The 25,193-nt window shown below is 50.1% G+C and overlaps 9 protein-coding genes across 9 annotated transcripts; 2 read left to right on the top strand and 7 right to left on the bottom strand.

The window, feature by feature from the left end:
* Nucleotides 1–34: 34 nt before the first annotated feature.
* Nucleotides 35–2,283, top strand: GGS25DRAFT_474034 (uncharacterized protein). The gene is made up of 3 exons (XM_049259593.1): nt 35–332; nt 446–1,153; nt 1,245–2,283. The coding sequence occupies exons 1-3, from the start codon at nt 330–332 to the stop codon at nt 1,827–1,829; spliced, it is 1,296 nt and encodes a 431-aa protein (XP_049119729.1). The 5' UTR covers nt 35–329; the 3' UTR covers nt 1,830–2,283.
* A 1,288-nt stretch (nt 2,284–3,571) lies between these two features.
* GGS25DRAFT_517856 (epoxide hydrolase 1) lies at nt 3,572–5,336 on the bottom strand (the record flags this gene model as incomplete). Its single annotated transcript, XM_049263449.1, has 4 exons — nt 3,572–3,705; nt 3,842–4,390; nt 4,515–4,721; nt 4,937–5,336. 4 exons carry the CDS (start codon nt 5,334–5,336, stop codon nt 3,572–3,574), a joined length of 1,290 nt encoding a protein of 429 aa, XP_049119728.1.
* Nucleotides 5,337–6,159: 823 nt separating this feature from the next.
* On the bottom strand, nt 6,160–6,534 carry GGS25DRAFT_108811 (uncharacterized protein). Its single transcript, XM_049256022.1, has one exon. It carries the CDS (start codon nt 6,441–6,443, stop codon nt 6,246–6,248), a length of 198 nt encoding a protein of 65 aa, XP_049119727.1. The 5' UTR covers nt 6,444–6,534; the 3' UTR covers nt 6,160–6,245.
* On the bottom strand, nt 6,162–9,480 carry GGS25DRAFT_474029 (MIF4G-domain-containing protein). The gene has a single exon (XM_049259592.1). The coding sequence runs from the start codon at nt 9,266–9,268 to the stop codon at nt 6,626–6,628; it is 2,643 nt and encodes an 880-aa protein (XP_049119726.1). The 5' UTR covers nt 9,269–9,480; the 3' UTR covers nt 6,162–6,625.
* A 247-nt stretch (nt 9,481–9,727) lies between these two features.
* GGS25DRAFT_474028 (dolichol phosphate-mannose biosynthesis regulatory protein) lies at nt 9,728–10,498 on the top strand. Its single transcript, XM_049259591.1, has 3 exons — nt 9,728–9,958; nt 10,094–10,174; nt 10,258–10,498. Exons 1-3 carry the CDS (start codon nt 9,956–9,958, stop codon nt 10,444–10,446), a joined length of 273 nt encoding a protein of 90 aa, XP_049119725.1. The 5' UTR covers nt 9,728–9,955; the 3' UTR covers nt 10,447–10,498.
* A 437-nt stretch (nt 10,499–10,935) lies between these two features.
* GGS25DRAFT_108748 (uncharacterized protein) lies at nt 10,936–15,006 on the bottom strand. The gene is made up of 2 exons (XM_049256021.1): nt 14,716–15,006; nt 10,936–14,540 (listed from the first exon to the last, which is right to left on the bottom strand). Exons 1-2 carry the CDS (start codon nt 14,898–14,900, stop codon nt 11,282–11,284), a joined length of 3,444 nt encoding a protein of 1,147 aa, XP_049119724.1. The 5' UTR covers nt 14,901–15,006; the 3' UTR covers nt 10,936–11,281.
* Nucleotides 15,007–17,225: 2,219 nt separating this feature from the next.
* Nucleotides 17,226–19,046, bottom strand: GGS25DRAFT_474018 (uncharacterized protein). The gene is made up of 3 exons (XM_049259590.1): nt 18,596–19,046; nt 18,182–18,455; nt 17,226–17,634 (listed from the first exon to the last, which is right to left on the bottom strand). Exons 1-3 carry the CDS (start codon nt 19,014–19,016, stop codon nt 17,622–17,624), a joined length of 708 nt encoding a protein of 235 aa, XP_049119723.1. The 5' UTR covers nt 19,017–19,046; the 3' UTR covers nt 17,226–17,621.
* Nucleotides 19,047–20,076: 1,030 nt separating this feature from the next.
* On the bottom strand, nt 20,077–22,680 carry GGS25DRAFT_512766 (uncharacterized protein; the record flags this gene model as incomplete). Its single annotated transcript, XM_049262817.1, has 2 exons — nt 20,077–20,247; nt 20,311–22,680. 2 exons carry the CDS (start codon nt 22,678–22,680, stop codon nt 20,077–20,079), a joined length of 2,541 nt encoding a protein of 846 aa, XP_049119722.1.
* Nucleotides 22,681–23,753: 1,073 nt separating this feature from the next.
* On the bottom strand, nt 23,754–24,908 carry GGS25DRAFT_474009 (uncharacterized protein). The gene is made up of 3 exons (XM_049259589.1): nt 24,080–24,908; nt 23,951–24,010; nt 23,754–23,899 (listed from the first exon to the last, which is right to left on the bottom strand). Exons 1-3 carry the CDS (start codon nt 24,610–24,612, stop codon nt 23,797–23,799), a joined length of 696 nt encoding a protein of 231 aa, XP_049119721.1. The 5' UTR covers nt 24,613–24,908; the 3' UTR covers nt 23,754–23,796.
* Nucleotides 24,909–25,193: the final 285 nt, after the last annotated feature.

Here is a 25,193-nt window from a genome sequence, read left to right as displayed (position 1 = left end):
TTACAGTACCTACTTGCCTAGGCACCTCGGTAGGCGCATACGGCTTCCAAGCGGGGCTGATTAAGTCCGTTACACCAGCACTGCATCATAAACTGGGATTTCTCTTTCCGTTATTTTCGAGGCTTCTTACTTTCTTCTTCTTATCAATTCGTAGTCTTCCTTCTGCTGGGTGTCTTATACATATACAAGTACAAATATTCTCTACGTATAGGATTGAAACTACAACCTTTATTATTACATTTTAGTAACATTGAATCTTATAGCTCTAGCACTATCTACCTAAGTGCCTACCTTAAGACCTCATTATTGGTTGCTGTATTTAGCCCATTATGGTAAGGCTTTCTTATTTTACCGGTGTATACTACCATGCTCCTCCATTCACATCAATGATATCACATCATACCCCCATATACCCCCTAAGCTAACCCCAACCCCCACCACATAGGCCCCCCTTGGCCGCTACGCCCTCGCCGCCCTCCTCGCCCTCCTCGCCGCCATCGGCTTCCGCGCCACCGTGATCCCCCTGCGGACCAACGGGCTCGGCCTCGTCCTCCGGACCATCGCCGCCACCACTCCCACCGGCGACAACAACGAGCTCGTCGACCTCCTCACCGCCCCCCGCCCCTTCAAGCGCACGTACACCGGCGTCGCGGCCCTCGACCGCCACCTCTCGCTCCTCGTCGGCTTCTTCGCCGCCTACATCAACGACGCCGGCGCCGGCTGGGACGCCACCGCCTTCTACGTCTGGGGCCTGGGCCAGTTCGCCGCCGGGTGGACGGCGCTCGTGCTCGAGGGGAGGAGGACGGGCAGTAAGGGGAGAGCGATCGCGTGGGTTGGGGTGGTGGGGGTGCTGTTCCAGAATCTGGGGTGGACGTTCGTGGCGCCGCTGTATTTGGCGCTGCATCTGCTTACGTCGCCGGTTGCGAGGATTGGGGAGCGGCAGGGGAAGGTTAATGGAGGGGGAGGGGAGATTGGGGTGGGGGATGCGGCGAGGAGGAGCTTGTTCGTGTATCTGTGGGACCTGGCGCTGCTGCCGATGGCGATGACGATTGGGTTTGTGCTGCCGACGGTGTTCATGAGTCTGCCGAAGGTGCTGGGGCATAGTGCGGCGACGCACTACAATTGGGTTGCGTTTTGGCAGCCTTTTCCGGTTGTGAGTCGTCCCTAAGCTTGTTTTTTTCACCGGGCTGTATCATTGGGGTTAATTGCTAGCAACATGTTCATGGCTAACCATATTCCTATAGTGGACCCTAATCATCCTCGACGTCCTCCACAACGCCTGCTACTTCCTCCTCGGCAGCCTCACCCCACAGGACACCAACGGGAAGCCCACCACCCCCGGCAACGGCTTCCTCGTCGCCATCTCCGGCGTCTACCAGTACTGCCTGACCATCTCCGTCGCCACCCAGCTCCCCGTCCTCCTCGTCGCCGCCCTCCCCTCCCCCCTCCGCGCCTCCCTCTCCTCCCTCTTCCCCCAGCTCGCCCCCTTCCTCTCCCACGTCACCTTCTGGCGCACCTTCGTCCCGTACCCCATCTCCGCGTCACCGTCTTTGGCTGACCCACTCGCCTACGGGCCCGGCGACCTCGCGCCGCTGCTCATTCAGTTCTTTCAGTATGACATGTATATCGGTAATGCGGCGTTGTTGCTGTGGGCGTTTTATCTGCATGTGGCTACGGCGCAGAAGTCGCTGGTCAGGAGTCTGAGGGTCGCGGTGCAGTGGACGCTGCTGGGGGGCCCGACGGGGGGCGCGGTGGCGTTGTTGTGGGACCGGGATGAGGTTGTGAGGGTGGGGGAGAGTGAGGTTGGTGGGGAGGACAAGACGAAGTAGGGGGTAGGTGGAGGGTTGTGGATGTGGTGTGGAAGTTTTTGATCGAGGTTTAAAATGGGAGGTTAGAGCAGGAGGGGGAGGAGGAGGGTTGGAGGAGATGGATGATTCAGAGGGGGGAGGGACTGGGTATGTTGGACTGGGTAGGTATGTTTCTTCTTGATTGTGTTCAGGTACCTAGTTATGGGGAAAGGGGACTTTTAAAAAGGAGACTTTTGAAAAGGAGGCTAGTTTGGTCTGATCTGATCTGATCGTGTTGGAGTGCGTACGGAAGTAGAGATATTTTATTGAATAATGATGATGATCCAAGATATGTACCATGTCAATCCCTGTTGACGGCGTTTTGTCTTTCCTGTCTATTAAAACGTAACGTCCTAACCGACTAGCCTTTGTAACTTTTGCCTTTCTTGCGTATGTATGTCTTATTGTTATCTACCATCTTACCCCTTCTTATCCGTGATCAATAGTCGTTATTCTTTTCTTTTTTTGGGCTGGAAGTAGCTTCGTAGTTCTTCGATGGCGTGCTATGATTATTAATAGAAGCCTCCAAGTAGGTGGTTGTCTGATGGGTACCTAGGTAACTACTTGTTGCCTTCATGAACAAATGCAGCCTTCTACTACTACTACTCCTCAGTCCGTTTAGACTTGTATTTTGTAACTTGTCTTGACTCTTTATATATATAAATACGTCGATACATAGGTAAATTTACCAAACCAAGCCGAGGATTAGGATCGTAGGCTCAACGAGCATGGCCGTACTAAAAGTTTAACGCAGATATACATACCTGTCTAGGTACATACTTTAAAAAAGAGTGCCATCGTGTTCATGTAAAAAGCTACAACCCCTCCGCGCCCCTAGGTAGGTACAATACCTACCTCCTATAAACACTGTGGCGGGAGCCCCCATCCGCGAGAATTACTCGATCCTCCGCTGTATTCTTCTTCTTCTTCTTCTTCTTCTTCTTCTTCTTCTTCTTCTTCTCTCATATTGCGAGGTTTCAAGGGAGGGCTAGAGGAAGAAAGCGTCTGGGGCCTAGGACTTTATGGGCCAGCTTTGAGTATCTAGAAATCGTTGTTGTCGGGGATCGAATTTACCTCCCCCCCCCCCTTTTTGGGGGGGATCAACAGGCTTGATCTTTCAGGACTGACGGTTAGAGATATGGGAAAGAAAGCAATGCTATATTTACCTACCTACATAAGCGTATACATGCCTATTGTTATCACTTACATACCTCCACGGGGCTAACAAGAGCACCGCAATGAAAATACTTAGCAACGCTACCCCAGGCAAGGAGGCACGTTCGTACATACATCGTAGAGGAGACATGATGAACGCCTTCCGCGAACCCTGGACCCAGGAGTAGCCTCGCGGGCTCGAAAGCTCTCATCCCCTGGGCTAGTTAGGCACCGGAACAGTCACTACCTACTTCTAGATACAGCGTCGCTGGCCCAAGGACGATATGTAACACGTATTATTAATACTTACTTTGGCTGAGCTTCCTAGCACTTCCTCGTAGGGAATCATCTCCGTTGGACTTTTGTATCGGGTAGGTATTTGGAACCTGCTACGATATGGAAAATGACCTAGGTATCTCACACACACACGGCAAATTACTTGGTTGAAGGTGTTCATCAGAGCAGTTAGTTGCCTGGGTACCTATATATATATAGGTATGTACGCACCTCAGCTAAGCAGTGCTAACAAACAAACAAACAAATAAGTACCTAGTTATCCAACCAACATCCTAAAAAGGCAGCTTCGGTCCAATCCCATTCTTCCCAAACATCTTCCTCAGGTCCCCGACCAGCAACTCGGGCTTCTCCCACGCAGCGAAGTGTCCTCCCTTGTCGTGTCTGGATTGGAATACGACCGGCCCCACTGTATATGAAGTCAGCTAAGTAGTTCCCTAGACAAAAAAAAAAAAAAGGGGGGGGGGGGGGGGGGGAATAGGTTCAAGTAAGGCAGATATATGTAGGTATGTAGGTTAGGCCAGCCAAAAAAAAAAAAAACTCACACAAGCCCGCCCACTCCACGGGCGGCAGCAGCGCCTCGCCCGCGAACGCCGAGTACCCGATGGGGACGCTTCCACTCCAGGTCCTGGACCTGCGCAGCAGGTCGTCGCGCGGCGCGCTCTGCAGCGTCTCGTAGTACAGCCTGAAGGAGGCGTCGGGCCCGGCGTCGCTGAACACGTAGACGGCGATCCACACGAGCACCTCGCGGTCCGTCCACGGGTACCCGTCCGTCCAGCCCCGCAGCTTCTCGTACACCCACGCGAGGATCCCGACGGGGGAGTCCGCCACCGCGAAGCCCGGCGTGTGCGGCTTCGTGCCCTGCAGCGCCGAGTACCCGGAGCCGGTGACGCGGAAGTGCTGGGACCGCGCGAGCCCGGCCTTGTCGGCGGGGGAGTGCAGGCCGAGGACGTGGCGCAGGTAGAGGATGGGCGCGGTGAGGAGGGTCGGGGGCGCGACCATGAGGAAGTTGAAGTGCGAGCCGAGGACGTGCGAGGGGTACAGGATCCCGATGATGCGGGTGATCATCGAGCCCCAGTCGCCGCCTTGGGTTACTGTGGCGAGATGGTTCGTTAGACTGGCTGCCTAGCCTAGATATCTACGCAGGCGTGCAGGGAGCGTAGGAGAAAGGTATGTCATCTAGGTAGGTGGGTGAGTGGGTGGGTGGGTAAAACATACCATACTTGTCATACCCCAGCTGCAGCATCAGCTTATGGCACACCTCCGCGTGCTGCGCGAGGCCGAACCCGGGCTTGGACGTGCGCTGCGAGAAGCCGAAGTTCGGCAGCGATGGAGCTACCACGTGGAAGCTCGGCGCGTCGTCGTCGGTGGTGGCGGAGGTCAGGAGGGGGAGGATCTTGGAGACTTCGAGGAAGCTGCCGGGCCCTTTTTTTGGGGGGGGTTGTTAGTCAGTTAGCTTGTGAGTAGGGAGGTACTCTTGAATTTTTGGTTGAGTTGGTTTTGCTCCTCTTGTTCTTGAAGTCTAGGTATTTTCTTACCAATTCCAAAGATGAACCAGAAAAGGGGGGGTAGGTGTAGAAGAGGAATGGAAAGGGGGGGGGAAGAAGAGAAAGGCAAGAAAAAGAAAAGAAAATACTAACACCCATGAACAAACAACAACGGAATCACCAGCTTCTTCCCCTTTTTCTTATTCCCCCCTTCCCCATCCCCATCCCCCACAACCTCACTCCTCTTATGCACAAAATGCACCTTCAGCTCCTCATGACCCTCCACACTAATCTTCGTCTCGAACTGCGGCAAGCTCTCGTTAAGCTCCTCCTCGGCCTTCCTCCAGTCGAACTTCTCCCCACCCTCACCATCGCCGCGCCACACCCCCACGAGCCGCCGTATGTCGCTCAGCGGGGCGCCGTATGCGGGGTCGTCCGAGAACGTGGTCTCGCCCGGCAGCGTGGCGAGGGCGAGCTTCGCGGCCACGCGCTCGAGGGCCGCGTCGGGCACGTGGATGCGGTAGGGTTTGATGGTTGGGGAGGGGGTGGCCATTTTGTTCTTTCTTCAGCGCTTGCTTTTCTCTTCTTCTCTTAAATTTCTTTTATTTGAGGATAAGAAGGACCAAGTCTCTTTCTTTGGATATTTTATGTAGGTTAGCCGCCTCCGTCTCTTCTCTTTTACTTTTTGGGGGGAGGTTTTGTAGGTAGCAGCTACGAGTAGGGTAGGTAGGTAGGTAGGTAGAGAGGTAGGCAGAAAGGCAGGCAGCTATGTAATCAATCACCAATCCCAATGCCGAGCTACATGCAACTAAAATATATCACCCTGCCTGCCGGCCCTGCCTATGCGCCCAGGTAGCTAGTTTACTTGGCTGCCTAGGTAGGTTTCACGATTACCGGCCGATCCGTCAGCAAGGTATTGGATGTAGTTCGTTATTTTGATACCTATATAAATATAAATGCGGGAGGGGAAAAGGGGGTTGGGGAATTAGGGGTCTATCTACCTATGTATGTATAGCTACATAAAACACCACCCCTCTATATATATGTATCTACCAACATACATACTACCCCGTACCACCGTGGCGTAGGAAATTATGTACGCCGACATGCCGCTCGTTTTCGTGTTCGGGGACACCATTCACTCCGTTTACCTATATGTAGGCTACCAACATATGTACCTACATACTCGGTCTTGGAATCCTTCAGTGTTACGCAATTGGACATTTCTACTTAACCACAAAGTGCATATGTACGAAAAAGACGTGGACAACAAATAACTGAACCTGGTTTGCTGCTACATATCACTTATACTATAATCCAATTGATACATAATATCGTAGCTGCATGCACCGTAGTCAAAGTGTAGTCAAATCAAGTGCTCGAAACGGTAAGACATAGGTAGTATAAATTTATCATCTACCTCAAGTTAATGCGCCGCCTCGCCAAATTCAGTCTTGTGGTATTATCTACAGTACAATGCGACCAACCAACCCATTCTCCAACAAAATACAAATGCAAAGCATGCAGATAATGCGACGTCGGCGGAAGGCAGATACTTTCTTCTTCTTTTTCTTTGTTTGAGTAAAAAAGGGGTAGAGGGAGTAGTAACTAATCCATTACCAAAGATAGGCACGAGTAGTAATAGTAGACTCCGCACCATTAAATATAAATCCACTCTCCACTCCCCTAGCCTTCCACAAAGAACCTCCGCACCAACCGGCTCGAGGCTCAAACGACCTAGTATTTTCTCGTCCGTCGAGGTATAGGATATCGTTTTTTGACCGGGTATGACTTCATTCCACAACTCCCACGATACATCTATTTTGTCCGAGAATAAGGCTTCTAGCCTCTCGGCTTGACATCCCGAGTCTTCCGGGGCGGCGGCGATCGTGATCTCGTTCTGCTAGAGCCGGAGCTGTACCGCCTTTTCTTCGCATTGACGGGGCTCGGCGATCGACTGTCGTATCTGGGTCTCTTTCGCGGGCCGCTGCTCACAGAGCTCGTGTTCCTACGTCGCCTCGCTGGTGGGGATGGTGACTTTCTGGCAGGGCGTCCTCGTTGCGTGGGTGGGGATTTAGAACGGGACGAACTTGCGTCACGTCGTGCTCGACGAGGGGGGCTAGCTGAGTATGAATCTCGCCTTGCTGGTGCCCTGCGCGGTGGTGGACTTCGGCTTACTGAAGCTTTTGCGGCTGCTCTGCGAGAAGGGGGGCTGCGGCTTCGTGAGGATGAATAGGAGCGAGACCGGGTCGAACTTCGACTACGGCCGCGGGAGCGGACCCGAACCGCTGCACGGGCGGGTGGCGGTGTGACCGATCTGTACCTTGCGGGGCTAGAGTCCCGACGACGACGAGTTGGTGGACTCGGGGATTTAGAATATCTCTTGCCAGCCCGTCTTGGGGAGCGACTACGAGATGAACTATAAGAGCGAGACCGAGACCGAGATGGGCTCCTGCTCCTGCTCCTGCTCCTACTATAGGATGGTGACCTTGCTCGTCTCGGAGGTGTTCGCGATAACGAGCGGCCTCTATCCAGGGCTCTTCGTGCCGGCGTGCGTGATCGAGACCGAGACCGAGACCGAGACGAATAAGAGGAACCAGTGTACGACGAGTAACTTGACACCGAGTCCGAATCAGAGTCCTCAGCTGCCGGGGGCGCAGGAAGGGTCGGTTTCGGTATATTCGCCAACCATTCTCTCATCTCCTCCGTCAGAGCACCCATGCCAATGCTGGTAAAGTAGTTGATCGAGAATCGAACATTGCGCGGATTGTCGCGGGGAAAGAGACCTGTGAAGCTGTCCTGAAGACTTTCATCCCGTACTCGTGCCTGCAGCTTCTGCATGCCGAGCTCCTCGGAAATCTCTTGAAACAGAATCTTGATGAAGATTCTGCTCGCAGAGGTCGTCTCCTCTTCGTTCAAGTGTATAACTGACATGGCGTGCCAGCCGATGGCCTCAGAACCAAACATGTGACCAAAGAATCTGGCGATATTCCGTAGTCGATTCGTCTCATATCGGTGAATAGTCTCGTAGTACTTCTCAAAGCTCTGGGTGAAAAGATCGCACCATAGGCGATTGATCTTCGCGAACCGTTCCCCAATCAGGCCAAAGAACTTGGAATATGTCTTCTCCTGACTACAGCACTCCACAACCATGGAGGGTAGCTCTGGCTCTTGACCGGTGGGTAGGTTGACCTTCATCAGCTTGTGGACGCACTCTTCGGGGTCCATGCTGCTCATTATAGTGAGGTAGATGGTCTTGCGTAGATTCACCAGGTCGGTATTGGACTGATCCTTGATCTCTATCGCCTTCTCCTCTTCATTTTCTTCCTCAGAGCTCTCGTCGTCATCGTCATCATCTTCGTCATCACTTCCTTCTCCTAAAATCTCGGCTCTCAATCTCTTGTAAGCTTCTTCCGTCTCCTCCCATTCCGGGTCGAATTTAAAAATATTAAGCCCATCTTGCACGTCGATGGCACCGTCGAGTTCGATTCGATGTGTGATCTGATCTTCCTCCTCGATCAAGTCCAGCTCCTCCTTGATTGCAGGGTTGTCCTTGAATTTGTCCTTGCGCACCTGGAATAGTACCTCGATCATGTACTGCACTCGCTTGTCTATATCCGCCTCGTGCAAGATATTTCTGAACTGGTCAAAGACGGCGTTGCCGATAGCCGGGTTCATCTCCTCTAGATGCTGACCCACCTCCTTCGTCAACCCCACCGCGATTTCCACGCTGTCATCCGTTGGCTTTTGTAGCAAAAGTAATAATATCTGGGCAGCCAGCATTTCGTGAACCACCTGCTGATTGACCAGGTGTGCAATGAACATGGTCGAAGACAGGCAGACGGACTTGTCGTTTCGCTTGAAAGCCTTCCTGAACTGCATGACCAATCTCTTGATCAGCAGTTCGCCAACCTGGGGGAGCTTCGTGTTGACAATCGCGGCCATGGCGGCCAGCACGGGGGTGAAGGGCAAACTAGCAGCCTGAGCCTTCATGATGCTCCTGCAGAATAGACCACGCCCTCTGACCAGATTCTCCTGGAACAGTTCCGGGACAATGTGCTTGATGTTGGAAACGTTGACCTTGTTGATGAGACCGTTGATGCTCTTCTTCAGCGCCTCCCAGGCCATACGCTGGTACTCCTTGCTGGTCTTGTCCGTGATCTGGGCCTGTAGAGCGCGGAGGCGGGCGGGAGGGATGTAGGTACCTCCGGACCGCATGCTGAGGAGTTTCTGGTACTCGGCCTTCGCGGCGGCCTGCTTCTCTTCCTCGGTGGGCATTTTCGGGGGCGTGCGCTGACGGGGTGGTGGCGAGCGTTGGTGGGGAGGTGATGAGCGACGGTCGCGGCCGCGCGAAGGTCTATAGCTATCGCCGCCATCGCGAGGTCGGGCTCGATCGTGGTCACGGCGCGGCGAGCGAGGGATGGGAGCTGCTGGAGCTTCATTTGGCGAACGCTCGCCGATGTGGCGCGTCTCGACTTCCGCCATGGTCTAGCACTCGCTGCCGTTTGACCTATGGACCGATAGAAGTTTAGATGATGTAGTGCATCAATCAACCTATTAAAGATTACAAAGTTATGTTTATCGCAGATGTAGGTTTAAATTTCTTGGTTGTTTTGTAAGGATGTAAAGTACAACAAAGTATTAGGTTAGTTAGGTGGACAAAGCAAAAAAGTCGAATCTAGCAAGGCAAAGGAAGGCGACCGTGACCAGACTTTCAACGAGGCTGGCTGCAGTGGCTAATCATTTTTGAGAGTGGGGCATTCGACACGTTATTATTGGCTCATTTTCTGAGTAACTATCAGTTCCCTACAAGCTACATGGGTAGCACTAGCCACAGCCACGATCCAACTTTAAATCCCAATTAACGTTAGTGCCGACCCCGAAGCCCGTGTCGCGTCCGTTCATAGGTGTACTACTAGTAGTACCAGGTATGTAGCAACATGTAGCAATTGAAGCAGCAAGATTTAAATTTCTGGACAGGTAGACTATCTTCACCTCAACCAAAATATCCACCAAAAAAAATAAAAGTAAACTCTCACAAAGAAGCCACCATATCAATCGTCTCTCACACTAGGTTACTTACTTACCTCCCCAGCTCCCTACTCTAGGTATCTACCTACCTAGTCTAATACCTAATATTTAACGTGTTCTTACACCACTCTATAATCGATCATGGTACGCGCGATCCAATCCCATCCAACTCGAAGCCTCACGAGGTCTAGAAACATATCTACCACCTAACTGCTACTTATGCGCCCACCCACCTCACACATCCACGGCCCGCTAATCTTGAATCTTCCTTCCATCTAGCTCGGCACCCTCGTAGGCCTCGCCATGCTCGTGGCCGCCTCCGTCGTGTTTCTGTACTACTCGCTCTGGACGTTGGCAATGGTTCGTATTCTCCCATTCTCCACCCCCCTACCATTCATCCACCCTGTCAGCCCATCTACTAACCCAGAAAAAAAAAACAACAGCCCTTCGTCGACTCAGACCACCCCCTGCACGCCTTCTTCCCCCCGCGCGTCTGGGCCATCCGCCTGCCCGTGATCCTCGTCCTCCTCGGCTGCGCCGTCGTCGGCTCCTTCCTCAGCGTCGTCATGATCCGCAGCAACCGGAAGAAGGCCGCCAAGGCCAAGGCTGCCGCTTCCAAGAAGAAGGCGTAGATGAATAAATCCGTTTTTTTTCGTCTGTCTGTCTGTCTGTCTGTCTGTCTGTTTGTTAACAGCGCACCTCTTATCTATCGGGTTCAGTGGTGATTTTCTTCTTGGAGGGCATGAGGAAAGGAAGATGGGGAGGGGAAGGGGAAGGGGAAGGGAACTCCGAGTTTAAACAAAAAGAAAATAAAAAAAGGGGGGGAAGGTGGCATGTACGATGCTACCTTACCGACCTACCTACTACATGTATCTACGAACTTAGCGTGCTCATTCACGTGTATACCAATGTTATGGACATTATAGATGGGGGGCCTGTATAGAAAGAAAGACTTCTCGAGCTGATCCCTGATGGTTGCGAGGAACTACTTGTTGAAAGTGACATGGCGACTATTCGCCACTGCGTCAAACGCCCCGAGTTGAAGAACTTGTACCACTAGATCTACCTCAAATCCTAATACCAAAAAATGGTCATACAATTTACGAATGCTTTCACACAAGAAACACAGAAACACAGAAAAAAAAGCATAGCCAAGGTGACTTGATGGTATCTAATTGAGCTGTGTGTATTTAACTCGTATGGACGAGAAGGATCTCTATACATCTCGTGTGTCTCGGTAATGCAACGTGATTGATTTATGCAATAACTCCAATCCAGCCGTTCCCATCCCAATCCCAACCAGATCAAGCGAGGGTTCGACACCATGTCGACAGCAGGGCGAACCTTGCTCGGTGACATTCTTGTACGTCTTTGTTGTTGTGCAGTCTCGGCATCCGTCTCCGTGTTGAACAAGAACGCCCCATGCCAGTAACCTAGAGTCAACTTCTTGCGATTTGGCAATCTGTCTCATACTCTCTGGTCCGCAAAATCGAGCACTTCGCAATCGTCTTCAAAGAAACCGTCTTCGTCCGTGTCGGGCGACCTGTTTCCACCTCTGCGCCGTCGGGTTGTGACCACAATCTGCTCATCGTTCTCACCAACTTCCAGGACTCGTTCCATCGCCGACGCAGGGAGCGCTCGGTGATCATCGACACTATTCCCCATCTCTTCATCAATCATGACGGCTGACACCGCGTTCATTCTGATCGCGCTAACGGCGAGTCCAAAAGCCCAAGGTTGCTTGGATGAAGCCAAAGGTGGCGTCTGGGTCTTGGCTTGTCGACGCTTGCTGCGCTTCGGTCCGTCGTCCAATGTTGCGGTGCTAAGAAGATGGGAAAGCGAAGTTGGAAGATCGTTGGAAGATCCATCACCATATATATACACGCCTACCCGTCTGTCCGTGTGGAAAGGTTGATAAGGTGCGCTAGACTCTATCTCGGCTTGCGGGATAGAAGCCTCCGGACTGTAATCGGAGTCGACCAGTTGAGGTCGAGGGTTGAAAACCAAAGTGTTGCCACCGTCATGGTCATGGTTGTTCAGATCCAAATCCTCGATGGGGTCGATGATCTGTTTGATGGACGGTGCAATCAAATCGTCGGGCAAGTTCCTCAGCTTGAAATCCCTATACCTATTACTACGATGGAAACGTGATCTGTCCTTGCCGGCAGTTGGTCTTCTACTTTTACCGGGAAAGGTCCTCACCATACCATCTCCTAGCACGAATAGGGCATGATACTTCTTTCCAGTGACCCAAGTCGCGCAAAACGGACTAGGAGACAAATTCCCGAGCGGAAGGCTGACGCGATTCTCACCTGTGTGGCGCAAGTGGTTGATGGCAGTCCCGGCATTGCCCAGCGAATGACTAATTCCTGCAGCAAGCACTTTACCTCCATAGCTAGCATGGTCCATTATGGTAGATGGCGTTTGCGAGTTCGAGCTACTACGCCGATGTCGGTTGGTCAAAGTCCGAGTGGCGTCATAAGCAGAGCTGAGCGCGTTTGATGCCATTGAAACGGCAGAAGGCGCGCTTTCTGAACCATTGGCCGTCGCGTCCTGGACCTTGACCCGACGACGCGGGGGCGGCCACGTGTATACACTTGACGGCATATCGAGCAGGTGCACGGTACCTCTTTCAGTCACCATGGCGGCTCGCTCTCCGTTTGGCTTCGCCCATGCCACATCCACTATGCGAGCAACCGTCATCCGTGAAAACTGGGCGGTTTGCCGTACCCGGGTGGAATGACCATTGCTCGAAGCTGAGTTCTGCAAGGCAGAGGATTTAGTGTGTTGAATACGCATCAAATCCCACAGTGTCTGCACGTCCCCCTTACTGCTCGCAGTAAACAGAGATACACCGGTCGGGGCGAACGATAAGAAGCTGCAGCCAAGTGGCACCTTGAAGGTGGTGACGTGGTGGATGGTCGTGGAGTTCGATAAGCTATGCAAGTCTAAAATCGACACGAGACCCGGTTCTTTTGTTACCGCTTGACCCGGTATGCCATAGGTTGGAGGGAATTGTGAGGCATCTGATCTTCCCGAGTAGCCTCCACTCCACGGTGGAGACCCTATCTGGGGTTGTCGAGTCGGTGTTTGCTGGCCAGATTTAGACCAGTAAGTCTTCCAGAGCTGGGCCCCTAGCTGGGCGCCTTGTTTGCCAAACCATCGAGCCCCTTGCAAGACCTCCTGGGTGGTTTCTCTCATGATGCGGTTCATGACACCATCTGGCATTGGTTGATCCACTTCAGAGCTCTCATTTGGCAAAATTGGCGCTGCAAGGCTCGCCAAGCCAGGTGTTTTGCCTAGGAGCGGAACGGGGATGGATGGATTGAGAGATTTCTGGGGTGATGGAGCTGGTGGGCAATATGCTAGCCACCTACCATTCAGGGCCATGATGGGTATCTGTGGACGCTGGCCAGTGGGTAGTGGACTCTTGCCCCGCTCCTTTTCAGGAGCTGAAATCCCATTCAAGCTCGTCCATACTTTCCCTATGCAATAGAACTGATATCCAGGTTCTTGTTCGGAGATTTCCTGCCGGTAGACCCAGCATTCTCCCGTGGCTCCAGAAGCAACCACAAGACTCCCCGCATCAGCACGGATCTGGAAAGCCCCGGACGGTGGAGGACTTCTGAGAATCGGGTTTGATACCAATGTTTTGATGGGGGTTTTTGGTGCCTGCAGTAGTACATCAATCAGTTTGTTCGTCGCTAAAGAGTACACCTCAACGGTCGTCTGGTATGCATCAATCGTTGGGACCGCTTTTCCAATGCCCGGCTGCCCCCGGTTGGTGTCCGATTGCGGCGTGTGAATTCCATCGAGCCGAGGGCTAGGCGAACCATCGAAATGCGTCTCAATAGTGACCTCGGGAGTATTCGGAGGCATGACTGGTCCATGGATGACAAGGGCAACTAAAGGAAAGATACCATATGGATCCGGTGTCCCGTTCCATGGTAGGATCTTTGCGTTATAGACGCCGCCTCGCAACCCCCTGAGGCTAGCAAGTGGCTCTACGGCATGTTTTCCAACACTATAGATGTCTAGGCCGCCTTCGTAGCCTGCAAGAACCACGTTGTCACTTCCTGGGGTGTGAAATCCATTTGGATTCGGAAGAGTATCGAAACCAAAGTGGAATCCCTTCTCACCCGGTTTCAAACCAGCCTTAGGGTTCATATCAAAGTCAATCTCCGGAGCGCCATAGAAATGGGCCTGAGGCTGATGGGGCAACGGTGGATGGGATCCAACTCGCGGCGGAAGATATGGGGAATGCATGGAGCTCCTTCGTATGCCACCAGGAGGTGACGATGCCTGAGATCGGGCGTCGTTCGGGCCGTAGTGAGAGTCCAACTGGAAGCTCAAAGGTCGCCTAATACTGCCTGGAGGAGAAGCTGAATACGCGTTGCTGTTAACATAGTGCTGTCTCTGCTGAGTACTCCAAGCATATGGCATGGCCCTCGGGTCTTCGTATGACGATGGCTGAGTGGGTGGAGAGTCACCCATGATGCTTATCAAGTTAGAAGGTGAAGCACCTAGAGTTCCCATCGCCCGCGCCCAGTCATTAGCACTCGGTGCTGTGCTAGCAGAAGCCGATGTTGTCGAAACGGCATCTAACATTGGAGAGGTCGTCACATTACCATTTGTGGGAATCGAGGCGGGACTCGCGGGTTTCAGCTCGGGAGAGAGGGGAGAATCCGAGGGTGGATAGGCATCTTCTCTGGCATTATAGCCATTACTAAAGTTAAGTTATAGTTAACGTCGGTTCGCCTGGGGAGTCAGACTAGCATTCATAGATTCAAACTTGGTAGCAAACTGGGCAAATCCACAACGACAACAACGACAACAACAGCATTTGTGGTTCCACGGTGAATGAGTAATAGTAAGAAAGCACTCGTAAGAGAACAACGTACGCGAACTTGGCTCCATGTCTCGTCACCGCTGCCACAACCCCACCACTATCTTTAGCATTCTTTTTTTCTTTCTTTGAGACTGGCGCATCACTTCCGGTAAGCTTCTGTTTCCGTTTATTACGACCTTTCCTCCCTTGGGAAGAGGACGAGGTCGGGGAGGTATCGCGGGTAGACGAACCGGGCATAGAGTGGTGCTAGCAGTGTAGCTGGGGCAGTTTCCTGCTCGCCAGCGGAGGAGCTCGGGGTGGAGCTCTACTCACGTACGCGAGGGGTTGTACAGGGTATCGCAAAAAAGGGGACGACGAAGGAGGGAGGAAGATATGATGATTAAACAGTTTTATCGTGTCGCAAATAGGAGGGCTGTCGGGCCTGGTAGTTGAAGTTGAGTGGTCGAGTCGATGAAGAACCGGAAGGACAGACAAAGAATCACAAGCGCGTTGTACGCGATCGATCTGAAGCTACGTTTGAAGAGGGGAAGTACAAAGAAAGGAAGATGCAGGCAGCCGAAAAGAAGGACAAGCAAAGTAGGTATTATTAAGAAAAAGGTAAGGCAAGGCAAAGCAAGGCAACACTATCCTGTTACAGATAGTAGATTGGGAAGCGAATGATTGATTATCAGCACTGCTGTTTTGTATAATAAATAAATAGGTAGGCGGCAGTAGTATTTAAGAGAAGGGGTATCGAGTCTAGATTAAAAGGTGGTCTTGTTTCCGCTTGTCGTTGCTGTTGCTGTTGCTGTTGCTGTTGCTGGTGTTGTGTAATAGTTGAAGTGTTGAATAGAGATGAAATGATGTAAGTGTAAGTCTGTTCTGTATGTATTGATGCAAGTATGTAAGTATGTAGGTATGTATTGTGATTAAAGAGTGTGAGTTGAGTTGAGAGTGAGAGCCGAGGGATGGGAAAGGAAGTCAGGAACCAGGATACGGTGTATGACTCGTGGGGAGAGAGAGCTGGACAAGGCACGTTCCCTATCGGGGAGTGAGTGAGAGACTGCCTGAAGCATTGAGAGAGTCCCAGGTCCAGATGAGAAGGCGGGGCAGCTAGCCACGGTACGTAACGGTATAGATTGTACAACCGGGGGGGGGGGGGATATGCTGAGGCGCTGGGGTGAAGGGTGCGGTTAGGGGGGGAGGATTAGTCGCTGGAGAACTAATGACCGACAGGGGTAAGTTTAGGGGTGATAGGATCAATGATCTTTGGAAGTTTACCTACGTGTACATATGTACTGTACAATACGTACATGAATACATACTACATAGTATGTACCTAACAATGCTAACATACATTGATAGTGTTATGGTAACTTCTAGTACTAATTTGGCTAATCCAGCATTGATAAGTTGTATTGGAGCTTGGAGATAGGCGCGATACGCACATGTTGGGAGGGGCATGAAAGCATTAAGACGAGCTTGGAAAGCTTGGGGTCTCAGAAGCAAGGAACAGACAATAACTATGAACTAAATGATTGCAACCATTAATAACATAGAATTGTCCACGTACTAATAACTTACCTACAAGGTAGGTGTACATATTATGTACATGTATGTACTTTGATTAAATTAAAGTGCCTCAAAGGTCCTTTTAATGTTAACGTTGAAGATGAAGGAGGTACTTGCTATGACACGAATACAAATTGTAACTATGTATCTACATAATATATCTACATAATATAATGAATAATGGTCACAAGGTTATGTAGGTATTATACAGCACGTTCAAGTTCAACGTTGTCTAAAAAGAACAAGTCATTTTTATACAAATATAGTACAGTAACAGCCAAGTCAGTCAAGTCACATTCCTTTGGGTACGATTCAACACTAGCAGGTGCATGCAATAAAGTTGGGATTCTTGGGAACAATTCCAGCAGGTACCGTACATACCTACATACATACCTACATACATACCCTTCACGTTGCATTCAATACAAACATCGTTGAAACCACAAACTCAGGTCCACAAAGCAGCACTGAGGCAAACGATAAGCCGGGAACGCAACCGACCGATCCAGTCCTCCAGTCCCCCCCATTAAGAAGCAATCGATGCCACATGAGAATGTTCGAATGCTCCGCTGGAGGGTGGAGGTGGAGCTTTTGTAAGACAAGTCATAGCTGTTGCGCTGCTGCGGCTTGTGCCTAGTACTGTAGTTGTACATATTTTGCCGCGCGGTGAAATCTTCCATTGTTTCTATTTGGGAACAGATGGAATACACTAGAGATGGAACAGATGGAACAGATGGAACAGATGGGCACAAACCATTCCATGTGATGAACCTCCCGTTGTTATCGATAACAAGTCAACATCTTACGTCATTCGGCGCTTTTAAGACAACAAAACATCAATGATCAATGATCAGTCATTGAAACTCAACATTGAACGCATAATACATATAAATACATAATACATAATACATGTAGTTAGTATCGTACATATGCTGAACAATGACTAATCAGAACAGATGAATTACATTACTCCAGATGATTTCATCACGGGACTCGTCGTCATCATTTGTACTCTACTTGGATAGTATATTTGTACATCATATCCATCGTGATTGTGACGCCCTTGACTCAAGGTAAATAGAGGACATCAAATCAGCTGATGTACGTGTATGCCAATTAGAAAATCACCGGGTCAACTGTCTCTCTGTGTACTAGACAGAATATAGGTATGCTGACGCCAATAGCTTTTAAGGAGGCAAAACTCAAAATTGTCCTATTGATAATGATAAAATATTGAAGGTCATGCCTCTAATACCTCAAGCTATTGCTTTATTGCTTTGTATGTACCTACCCGAGTACCAAGTTGTATTGTACATACATACATGTAGGGACCCAGGTAGACAAAGAGCAAATTCATTGCATCATCGCAGTGCCTTACGAGCATCTGAAAAGAGAGGCTGGATCAAATCAAGTGGTTTTCCTAATTCGAAAAAGCCCATTAGCTAAACAAGTCCAAGATCATCAATCTGTTACTACGTAAGATGTATCCATACTATACTGTATGGGTACATGTACGTAGTAAGTAGGCACCTGCTTTACGGGGGAAGGGGAGAGGAGGGGAGGTTGAAAGGCTGGAGAAGAAGAAAGAGGGAAGGAAAGAAAGAAAGAAAGATGCCGTAGAAGGAAATTAACTAGATTAGGTAAGATAGAGAATCTAAAAGAAGATCAGAAAAGGAGAAGCAAATCCACTAACTCACTCAACTTACCCACCCCCATCCATCTATCTATCCCCGTTACTGCCCGTCACATACCGTACAGTATGTACAGCATAGTTATAGCACGGTCCAGGAACAAAGGTACTGTAGAAAGCAGAACTAGAAGTGGAAGCAGAGGTGGTAGTGGTAGTGGAAATAGAAGCAGAGATAGAAGCAGAAATAGAAATAGAAGTAGAAGAAGAAACAGAAGAAGCAGGGATAGAAATAGGAATAGAAGTATAAAAACAGAAACCAAAACAACAAAAAACTCACCTATGCAAATAAACCTGATAAAACCCAAAGCACAACCTCCCCTCCTCCTTCACCTCCCTCAGCACCGCGCGTCCCGCCCACTCCATCGTCATCGTCTCCCCCTCCCCCTCCTTCTTTTTTGTGACCGCATCCAACGACCCGTAGAGCATGTACTCAGCGACGACGCCATCCCCACCCCCGGCCCCTTCCCCAAACGAAGCCGGAAACACCTTCGCCGGCCTGTGCTTCCGCCTCGTGATGTGCTCCCACATGCCCTCGCGCAGGCGGCGGATCTCTGTATTTGTTTCCTTTCGTCAGTAAAAAAAAAAAAACTCCAACCCCAAAAAAAAAACTCAAAAACTCAAAAACAAAAACTACACATTACAAGATAAAGTAGATATGTAGGTAGGTAGCTAGGTAAGAAAGAACACACACCCTCCCGCCCCCTCGCCCTTCTCTCCCCCATCACCACCACGGCATCGGGCGCGAAGCAAGCCACCCACTCCTCGTTGCGCGCCTTGTCGTCCGACGTCGCGTAGAAGTCTGCTATGAACTTTCTTACGCGCTCGTCGAGGACTGCTGCTGCATTGCTGGATGGGAAGACGGGCATGTATTCGTTGTTTACGTTTGGGGTGGACATTGTGAGAGTGTGGTTTGGGGGGAATTGTTTGTTTTTGGGAGAGAAGTAGAAAGAAAGAAAGAGGGGGTTGATGGGGGGGGTAAGTGTAAGGTAATAGTGTCGACGCCGGTGTTCCGTGAAGAAAAAGACGTGTAGTTGAAGTTGCATGTGGAAGAGAAAATATGATACAAACTTCAAAGGTTGCAGGTAGTACCATGTTCGCATATTGTACGCCATTAACTTTGGGTAGGTAGGTCTTGATTACGTACTACTCTAAAGAAGTATCTACCGGCCGAGGAACGAGCTTCATTAAGGCAAGTCACCCCCAAACCCAAAGACCATTAAAGATACAACAAAGAAAGACAAGGGTTGTCAAATTTGTCGTATTCCTGCCATCAAAAACATTTCACATACCACCAGCGGTATTTACATCGTGGCCCAGGCCAGGTGGCATCATCACCAAGCGTTGGGAACAACAATTGACACAAAACACAGCGTTGGCAATTATCAAGTTCCAACCTTGGGAAAAAAAAAAGTGTGTATTATCTGAGTTGCCAGAACATCATTTAACAACAATGTTGGTCAATAGGGGTATCGTGGTACAAATGTCTGGTGCAAATGTCTACCTAGAAAACAGCAACTCCTCCTCCTAAAGTTGCTCCAGGCATCTATCTATGTAGAATGTAGGGTCAAGCACCCGTAGGGTTATCTTGTTTTCATTCTGTATTTGGTCTCCTGTTCAAAGTTCCGAAACAACTTCACAGAAAGCACGTATACATCACCGTAATGAGGCCATCACTTCCTCCGCCTCATCAATCTCAAAAGATCTGGTATTCCCAGCATCAACATTGGCTTGTACATGCCATAGAATCAATAGGTTGGGACAGGGAAGTCCACCAAATCGAACTCCCACAAGAGTAGAGGGGAGTATAGCCTTCGCAATCCTAGCCAGATCGCAACTTGCCGGTAGTAAGTTGAAACTGGCAGGTTGGAAGTATTAAGGCAACAACGTTTAGCCTCTCCATGTCCTAGAATAACAGCATCCTTTCATGCTTTAGTCCACCAAGGTCGTAAACGGCATGAGGCCCCCGAGAAATGTCATTAGTAGTAGTAGTAGTAGTAAAAAATTCGATGGGAGGAGAAACTGTAGGGTTATATAGTATCGAACATGGGTGGAGGGGGGGTATAGAGCCTAAACAAAGGTAAGGGGGGATGTAAATGCATTCTGAGAGAATTAACTCGGTCATATCGCCGCGTTGTTGCGGATCCAGAGAATTGGGCGGATATGATTTTATCATCATAGTTTGATACCGCGTGAGTTAACTTCTCCTCGTCCTCCAATATTCAGCAAGACGCGACATTCGGGGCAATACCATTTCGTCGTGCGTGGTGGTATATCGGACAGTCCCACACACTCCAGATGGAACCATTCTTGCTTGCAGTTCTGTTTGTGGGGGTTGGTTAGTTTCTTCTTGTGCATTCTCTTCCTTTTTTTGCTTGCTGGGGCTGCGGTAGTCACTGATGCGCTCACATCTACATTATCGCACTGTATCATAGTGCCGAAGCTAACTCTGTTGCACAGACAGTATCTTGGCTCCTCGGGATCAATGGCATTGCCATCATCATCCACCTCAACCTCAACATCCTGCTCGGCCTGTTGGCTTGCGCCTCTGTCCCTTTTGGGATTACCGCCACGCGATTTCTTACGAGGTGCTGCTTTGCGCTTTCCTATAGCACTGGTACCGCCCGAATTTGTAGTGACGACGCCTGGTACTGGTCGCTTAGTCCGTTTGCTAGGCTGTCGCAATTCAGGAGCAGGAGTGTTCCGAGCAGTGCTCGTACGTCGAGGTCGTTCAGCCGCAATAGTCGGAGGCTCTTGGCTTGCAGCTTTCCCACGTGAATTGGGACGACGAGCTGGCGCTAATGGGTATTCGGACGTAGAGGTAGCTGTGGGGGTATTGCTCCTAGAGCTTGACTGCTTAGAGTTAGCTGGGGCCGCAGCCGGCTGCAAGTTCTGTCTTGTCTCCCGTTTGGGGACTTCTCGAACTGGTGGGGGAATAGGAGTAGTTGAGGTTTTAATAGGGAGAAGAATAGGTGTCTCCGCCGCTGGCTTTACAGGCACCGTTGTGGTAGCACTGGATGGCGGAGCCGGGCTGGTTGCGGAGGAGGATGCGGCGGACCTTGTAGTCACCATGGAAGTATCAGAAGAAACCGGAACAGGAATGGGTACTGGCGTCTTGGTGGACGCAGCAATCTGGGAAATTTTACCCAGCTGTGGGACAGGAACTGGGGTCTCCGTAGGGGCAGTGGGTGCTGGGGGCGGAGGTGGGACCGATGGCGGTCGAGGAGTGAGTTGAGGCAATGGGACCGGAGTTTCAGTCTTGGTCCGTTTTAGCTGAGGCCTCTCGGATTGACTAGGCTGCTGATTCCCCGCCTGGCTCTGAGATCCCTCGGGCCTCTCTGCAACAGGAGTCTCTGACATTGAGTTGCGCTTGCGCTTTCTCGTCTTAGGTTTGCTGCCGTTTCCGGCGGTGTTGCTAGTGATCTTGCCCTGATTCTGGCTTGCCTCGGGTGGCCTATCTTGTGCACTTCCGTTGACAGAAGGAGAAGCTTCGTGGCTTAGAAACATGCGAGCAGCTTCCATCATTTTCCTAGCTGATTCTTCTGCTTCCTCGGCAGCTATTCTTGCCATGGATTCACGTTTCAGTTTCTTGGCCTCATTCAACTTCATGCCACGATTGCTTAACTGTACCTCGTCTGCCGTCAGGGCTTCGGCGCTGATCGCACCTTCAGGGGGATGCTGGGCTCCAGACTCGGCATCGACTACCGGGGCGGGCAGGGCTGGCTCGAAAGGCTTCCCTTCCTCTTCAGCTTGCTTCTGTGCAGCCCTATATGCCTCAACACCGCGACCCAGATTCTTGAGCTCCCTAGCTATCATAGTATCACTTGGATTCCATACGGCGTTCTTCTTCATGCGCTTTCGCAGTTTTGCGAGCTCGTATGGCGTCAGTTGAAGCCAAGGAGCGTCGTCGCTGCCGGGGATCGCGTCCTCGGGTGGTGGTTTCAATTGAGCTAGCGCAGTGCTTGTGGAAACTATTGGTCCAGCGTTATCTAGCCTGTTGGTAGGTGCTCGAGGAGGTCGCGGTTGTTTAGGAATCTTCTGCTTAGGGAGTTTAAGATGTTTGACCACCTTGATGCGGGCAGATGGGGTTGTAACTCGTCTCGGAGGAGACGTAGGTGCTTCCTCTTCTTCCTCTTCTTCACCTTCAACCTCGCCCTCTCCTTCTTCTTCCTCGGCCATCTCGTCGTCGGAGCTCTCATCACCTAATGAGGTGTAGGTGTTAAAATCCATATCATAGGGTGCAAGAACTTCACCGGGGACGGTGATTCGGGGGGGTCTCTGGATCTTCTGACCATTGTTGTCAAGGCGAAGGGTGATCTTGGGAGCGCGAACCATCTGCGGTGACTTAACCTGGGAGGGGCTCTTTTGTTCTTCGACAGTAGGGAAATTATTGCGCATAGCTTGAAGCTTCGCGTGGATGGTCTGGGCCCTATGGAAGTGCCTAAGCACATTTTCGTGGACGCGAACGGCTTCGGCATGAGAAAAGGATCGTGAACTGACGGCGCGGGTCATGTTCTCAGATATCTCTTTGCGTAGTTGGGCAGGAATGGGTCGTTGGTCTGGTGGCAGAGATGGCAGCTTGCCCCATGTAGAGGTAAGATCATTCACATTAGTTGAAGCATCGACATAGGCTTGGTCAAGCTTCCCAATAAGGGTAAGGGATCGCATCATATCAGAGGGGAGGTATTCGGTGAAATCGAGGAAGTCGGTGACAGTAGCTTGGGCGTCCGGATCGGCGCGCATATGAAGCGAATCAAGGCCATTGTTGTTCGCAACCATGGAGGAAGATGGGTGATGGTGTGTCAAAGTGTTGGTGTCCTTGTTGCTCAGCGACATATTATCATCAAGCTCCCCACCTTTATCGCCATTTGTATCTACCGTAGTTGCCATAGTCACGGTGCTATAAGGCCATAGACAAAAAAAAGGCTTTGTATGCAATAAATACCACTAGGGGCTCTTTTGACTACATCAGTAGTGTATGCGCCGAGCGCAGATAACAAAAAAGGGGTGGATGATGAAGATGACTTTTGACTATAAAGTGATGAGCAACTAACGCGAATGCCCGACGATGATTTGCAGATTGGGAATATGTAGCTGGAATTATGTAAATGGTCAGAACTTGAACTTAAGAAGGTTCGCGTCCAGCTTGTGGCACGAGCTTTATGTGGACCCGGGTATTACTATGCACTAGTGTAGTGTAGTGTAGCCTTGAGCAGATGCAACTTGCAAGCCAGGTCGGTTGAAAGTCGGCTATTTACTAACTAGTTACATAGATACACATCAACGCTCAATGCCCACCTTAAGGCAAACAAATTGACTTCAAGTTAGTTATGTAATACCACAACTAGGTACCTAGGTACACATCGACATCTTCCAAGGTTCAAATAATTCCTTACCTACCTAGTAGGTACTACATACATATGTAGGTAAACATTGATGGCAACACCTTCGTTGAAGTCTAAAGAGTAACTATATAGTAGGCATTAGATGTCTGGGTGTCTATAAGATAAATTCTTATCGTTTTCACTAAACGCCATCCCAAACCATTTATACTTATGAACCCGAAAGTAGGATCGATATGAAGCACAAGCAAACACCCGAGTTGCAACCCCTTTTCTTTCCATCCCATCTTGCATCTAAGCTTAGCCCACTCATCGTTTACACGCCCATCTTTATCTTTCCTGAAATCACTTGATATCCTTCCACCCTATACCGAGAATGAGCCCCGATTGCTTTAACCGAGCCATATACTCTAAGTGATTGACACTCACTATTGTTTGGCAATCGTCAGCCTCATCTTCAAGTTCAACCTCGGATATATCCAGTAGGCAGGCAGGCAGGCAGGCAGGCAGGCAGGCAGGCAGGCAGGCAGGCAGATAGGTAGGTGGAAACTACTCACAAAACTCCGTTGACTGTCACAGATCCCATGACGACAACGTCGCCGGAAACGACACAACAGCCATAGATTTTAAAATCACCACTGATATGTAGAGATTGTCTGCACGATAGTCAATATATGATAGCGAGGTTGAAACAGGCATTTACTTACCCGCAAATGGTCAAACCGTTGGCATAAAAGTTGCCTTCATCTTTGGTAGAGATAGATCCACTGTTTACCACTCGAGTTAGCAAGCTCAGTGTAAGGTACCTATCTCTAAATCAAAGCGACCAAACCTACTGGCAGATCATGTTGCCATTGGAACGCATATGACCACGGACAGTTATTGACTGTACGACTTCACAATCGCCCCTGAGACGTAGACTCTTGGAGGCATAAAGGGAGCCGTAGATTTTCAGGGGCCCGTCAAGACGCGATTTAGATCTCGTAGTGTTCATAAAATCAACCTCCACTATCGGCCTTCCTACGCAAGTAGAGATTCCGATACTATAAGGTGTGAACGAAACCAAGGGGTTTGAGCATCGAAGAACTCGAGAGATCTCAGTAAGAGCGGTGCCATGGGTCTTGTTAACTATCATATAAGTCGGAGGTCGACGAAAGGATCGAAATAATGCTGACAGTCCGTTCCAGACTCTTGCCACGAACTGTCGCTTCTCTGCGTCTGTGCTTGCCGCTTCTAATGAATACGTTGGCGGTGGCTCATAGATCGTATACCGCGGTGCCGGCCCTCGTACGTCATAATAAGGGTCCTCCTCCTCCTCTTCGATGATCCTAGGCCCGAAATGGAGTGGAGCAGTGTGACATATCAACATCTTATTATCTAACGCAGAGTCGTCGTTTTAAGATTGAGGCAGTATTAGCAACAGCAGCAAAGAACTGCAGAAAAGCATTTGATGCTTTCAGGATGCCGAGGCAGGTGGGTAGTTGATAATTCAACGGGCTGTTAGAAATTATCGATATATATCAGTAGAGGTGTGAACTTGTATGATGACTTAAGTGTGATGAGAATGGAATGGAAAATCTTATCATAAAAAGCTCTTGAACTTGTCTGTGCTTGTGTCAAGGTGGTGTTTGCTCTGCTTCTACCACCAACCCAGTAAGTTAGTAGCTAGTCTTATTTTCTTTTTTCCTGTTCAATCAACAACTACTATAAGCTTGGGCAAGCCTTGTGAGAGTATGGTTCATTGATGTTTGGAGTTTTGGGGATGAAGCAATCACAATAAAACTTTTCACTGATTTCAAAGGTTTGTGGTCTATTGCTACCCTACTAGAGACCCTACTAGAGTAAGTACTAGGGAGGTACTGATGGTCTTTAGTGGTTACCACACACTGGCATACAGGGCATTTATCGTAAAATAACCTGGAATATGCACGGCAGCTTCGTTCAGTTGAG

This window comes from Hypoxylon fragiforme (genome assembly GCF_022984875.1).
Source record: "Hypoxylon fragiforme strain CBS 206.31 chromosome Unknown GGS25scaffold_2, whole genome shotgun sequence".
In the NCBI taxonomy this organism is placed as follows: Eukaryota; Fungi; Ascomycota; class Sordariomycetes; order Xylariales; family Hypoxylaceae; genus Hypoxylon; species Hypoxylon fragiforme.
This window is presented reverse-complemented; position numbering and strand designations above follow the sequence as displayed.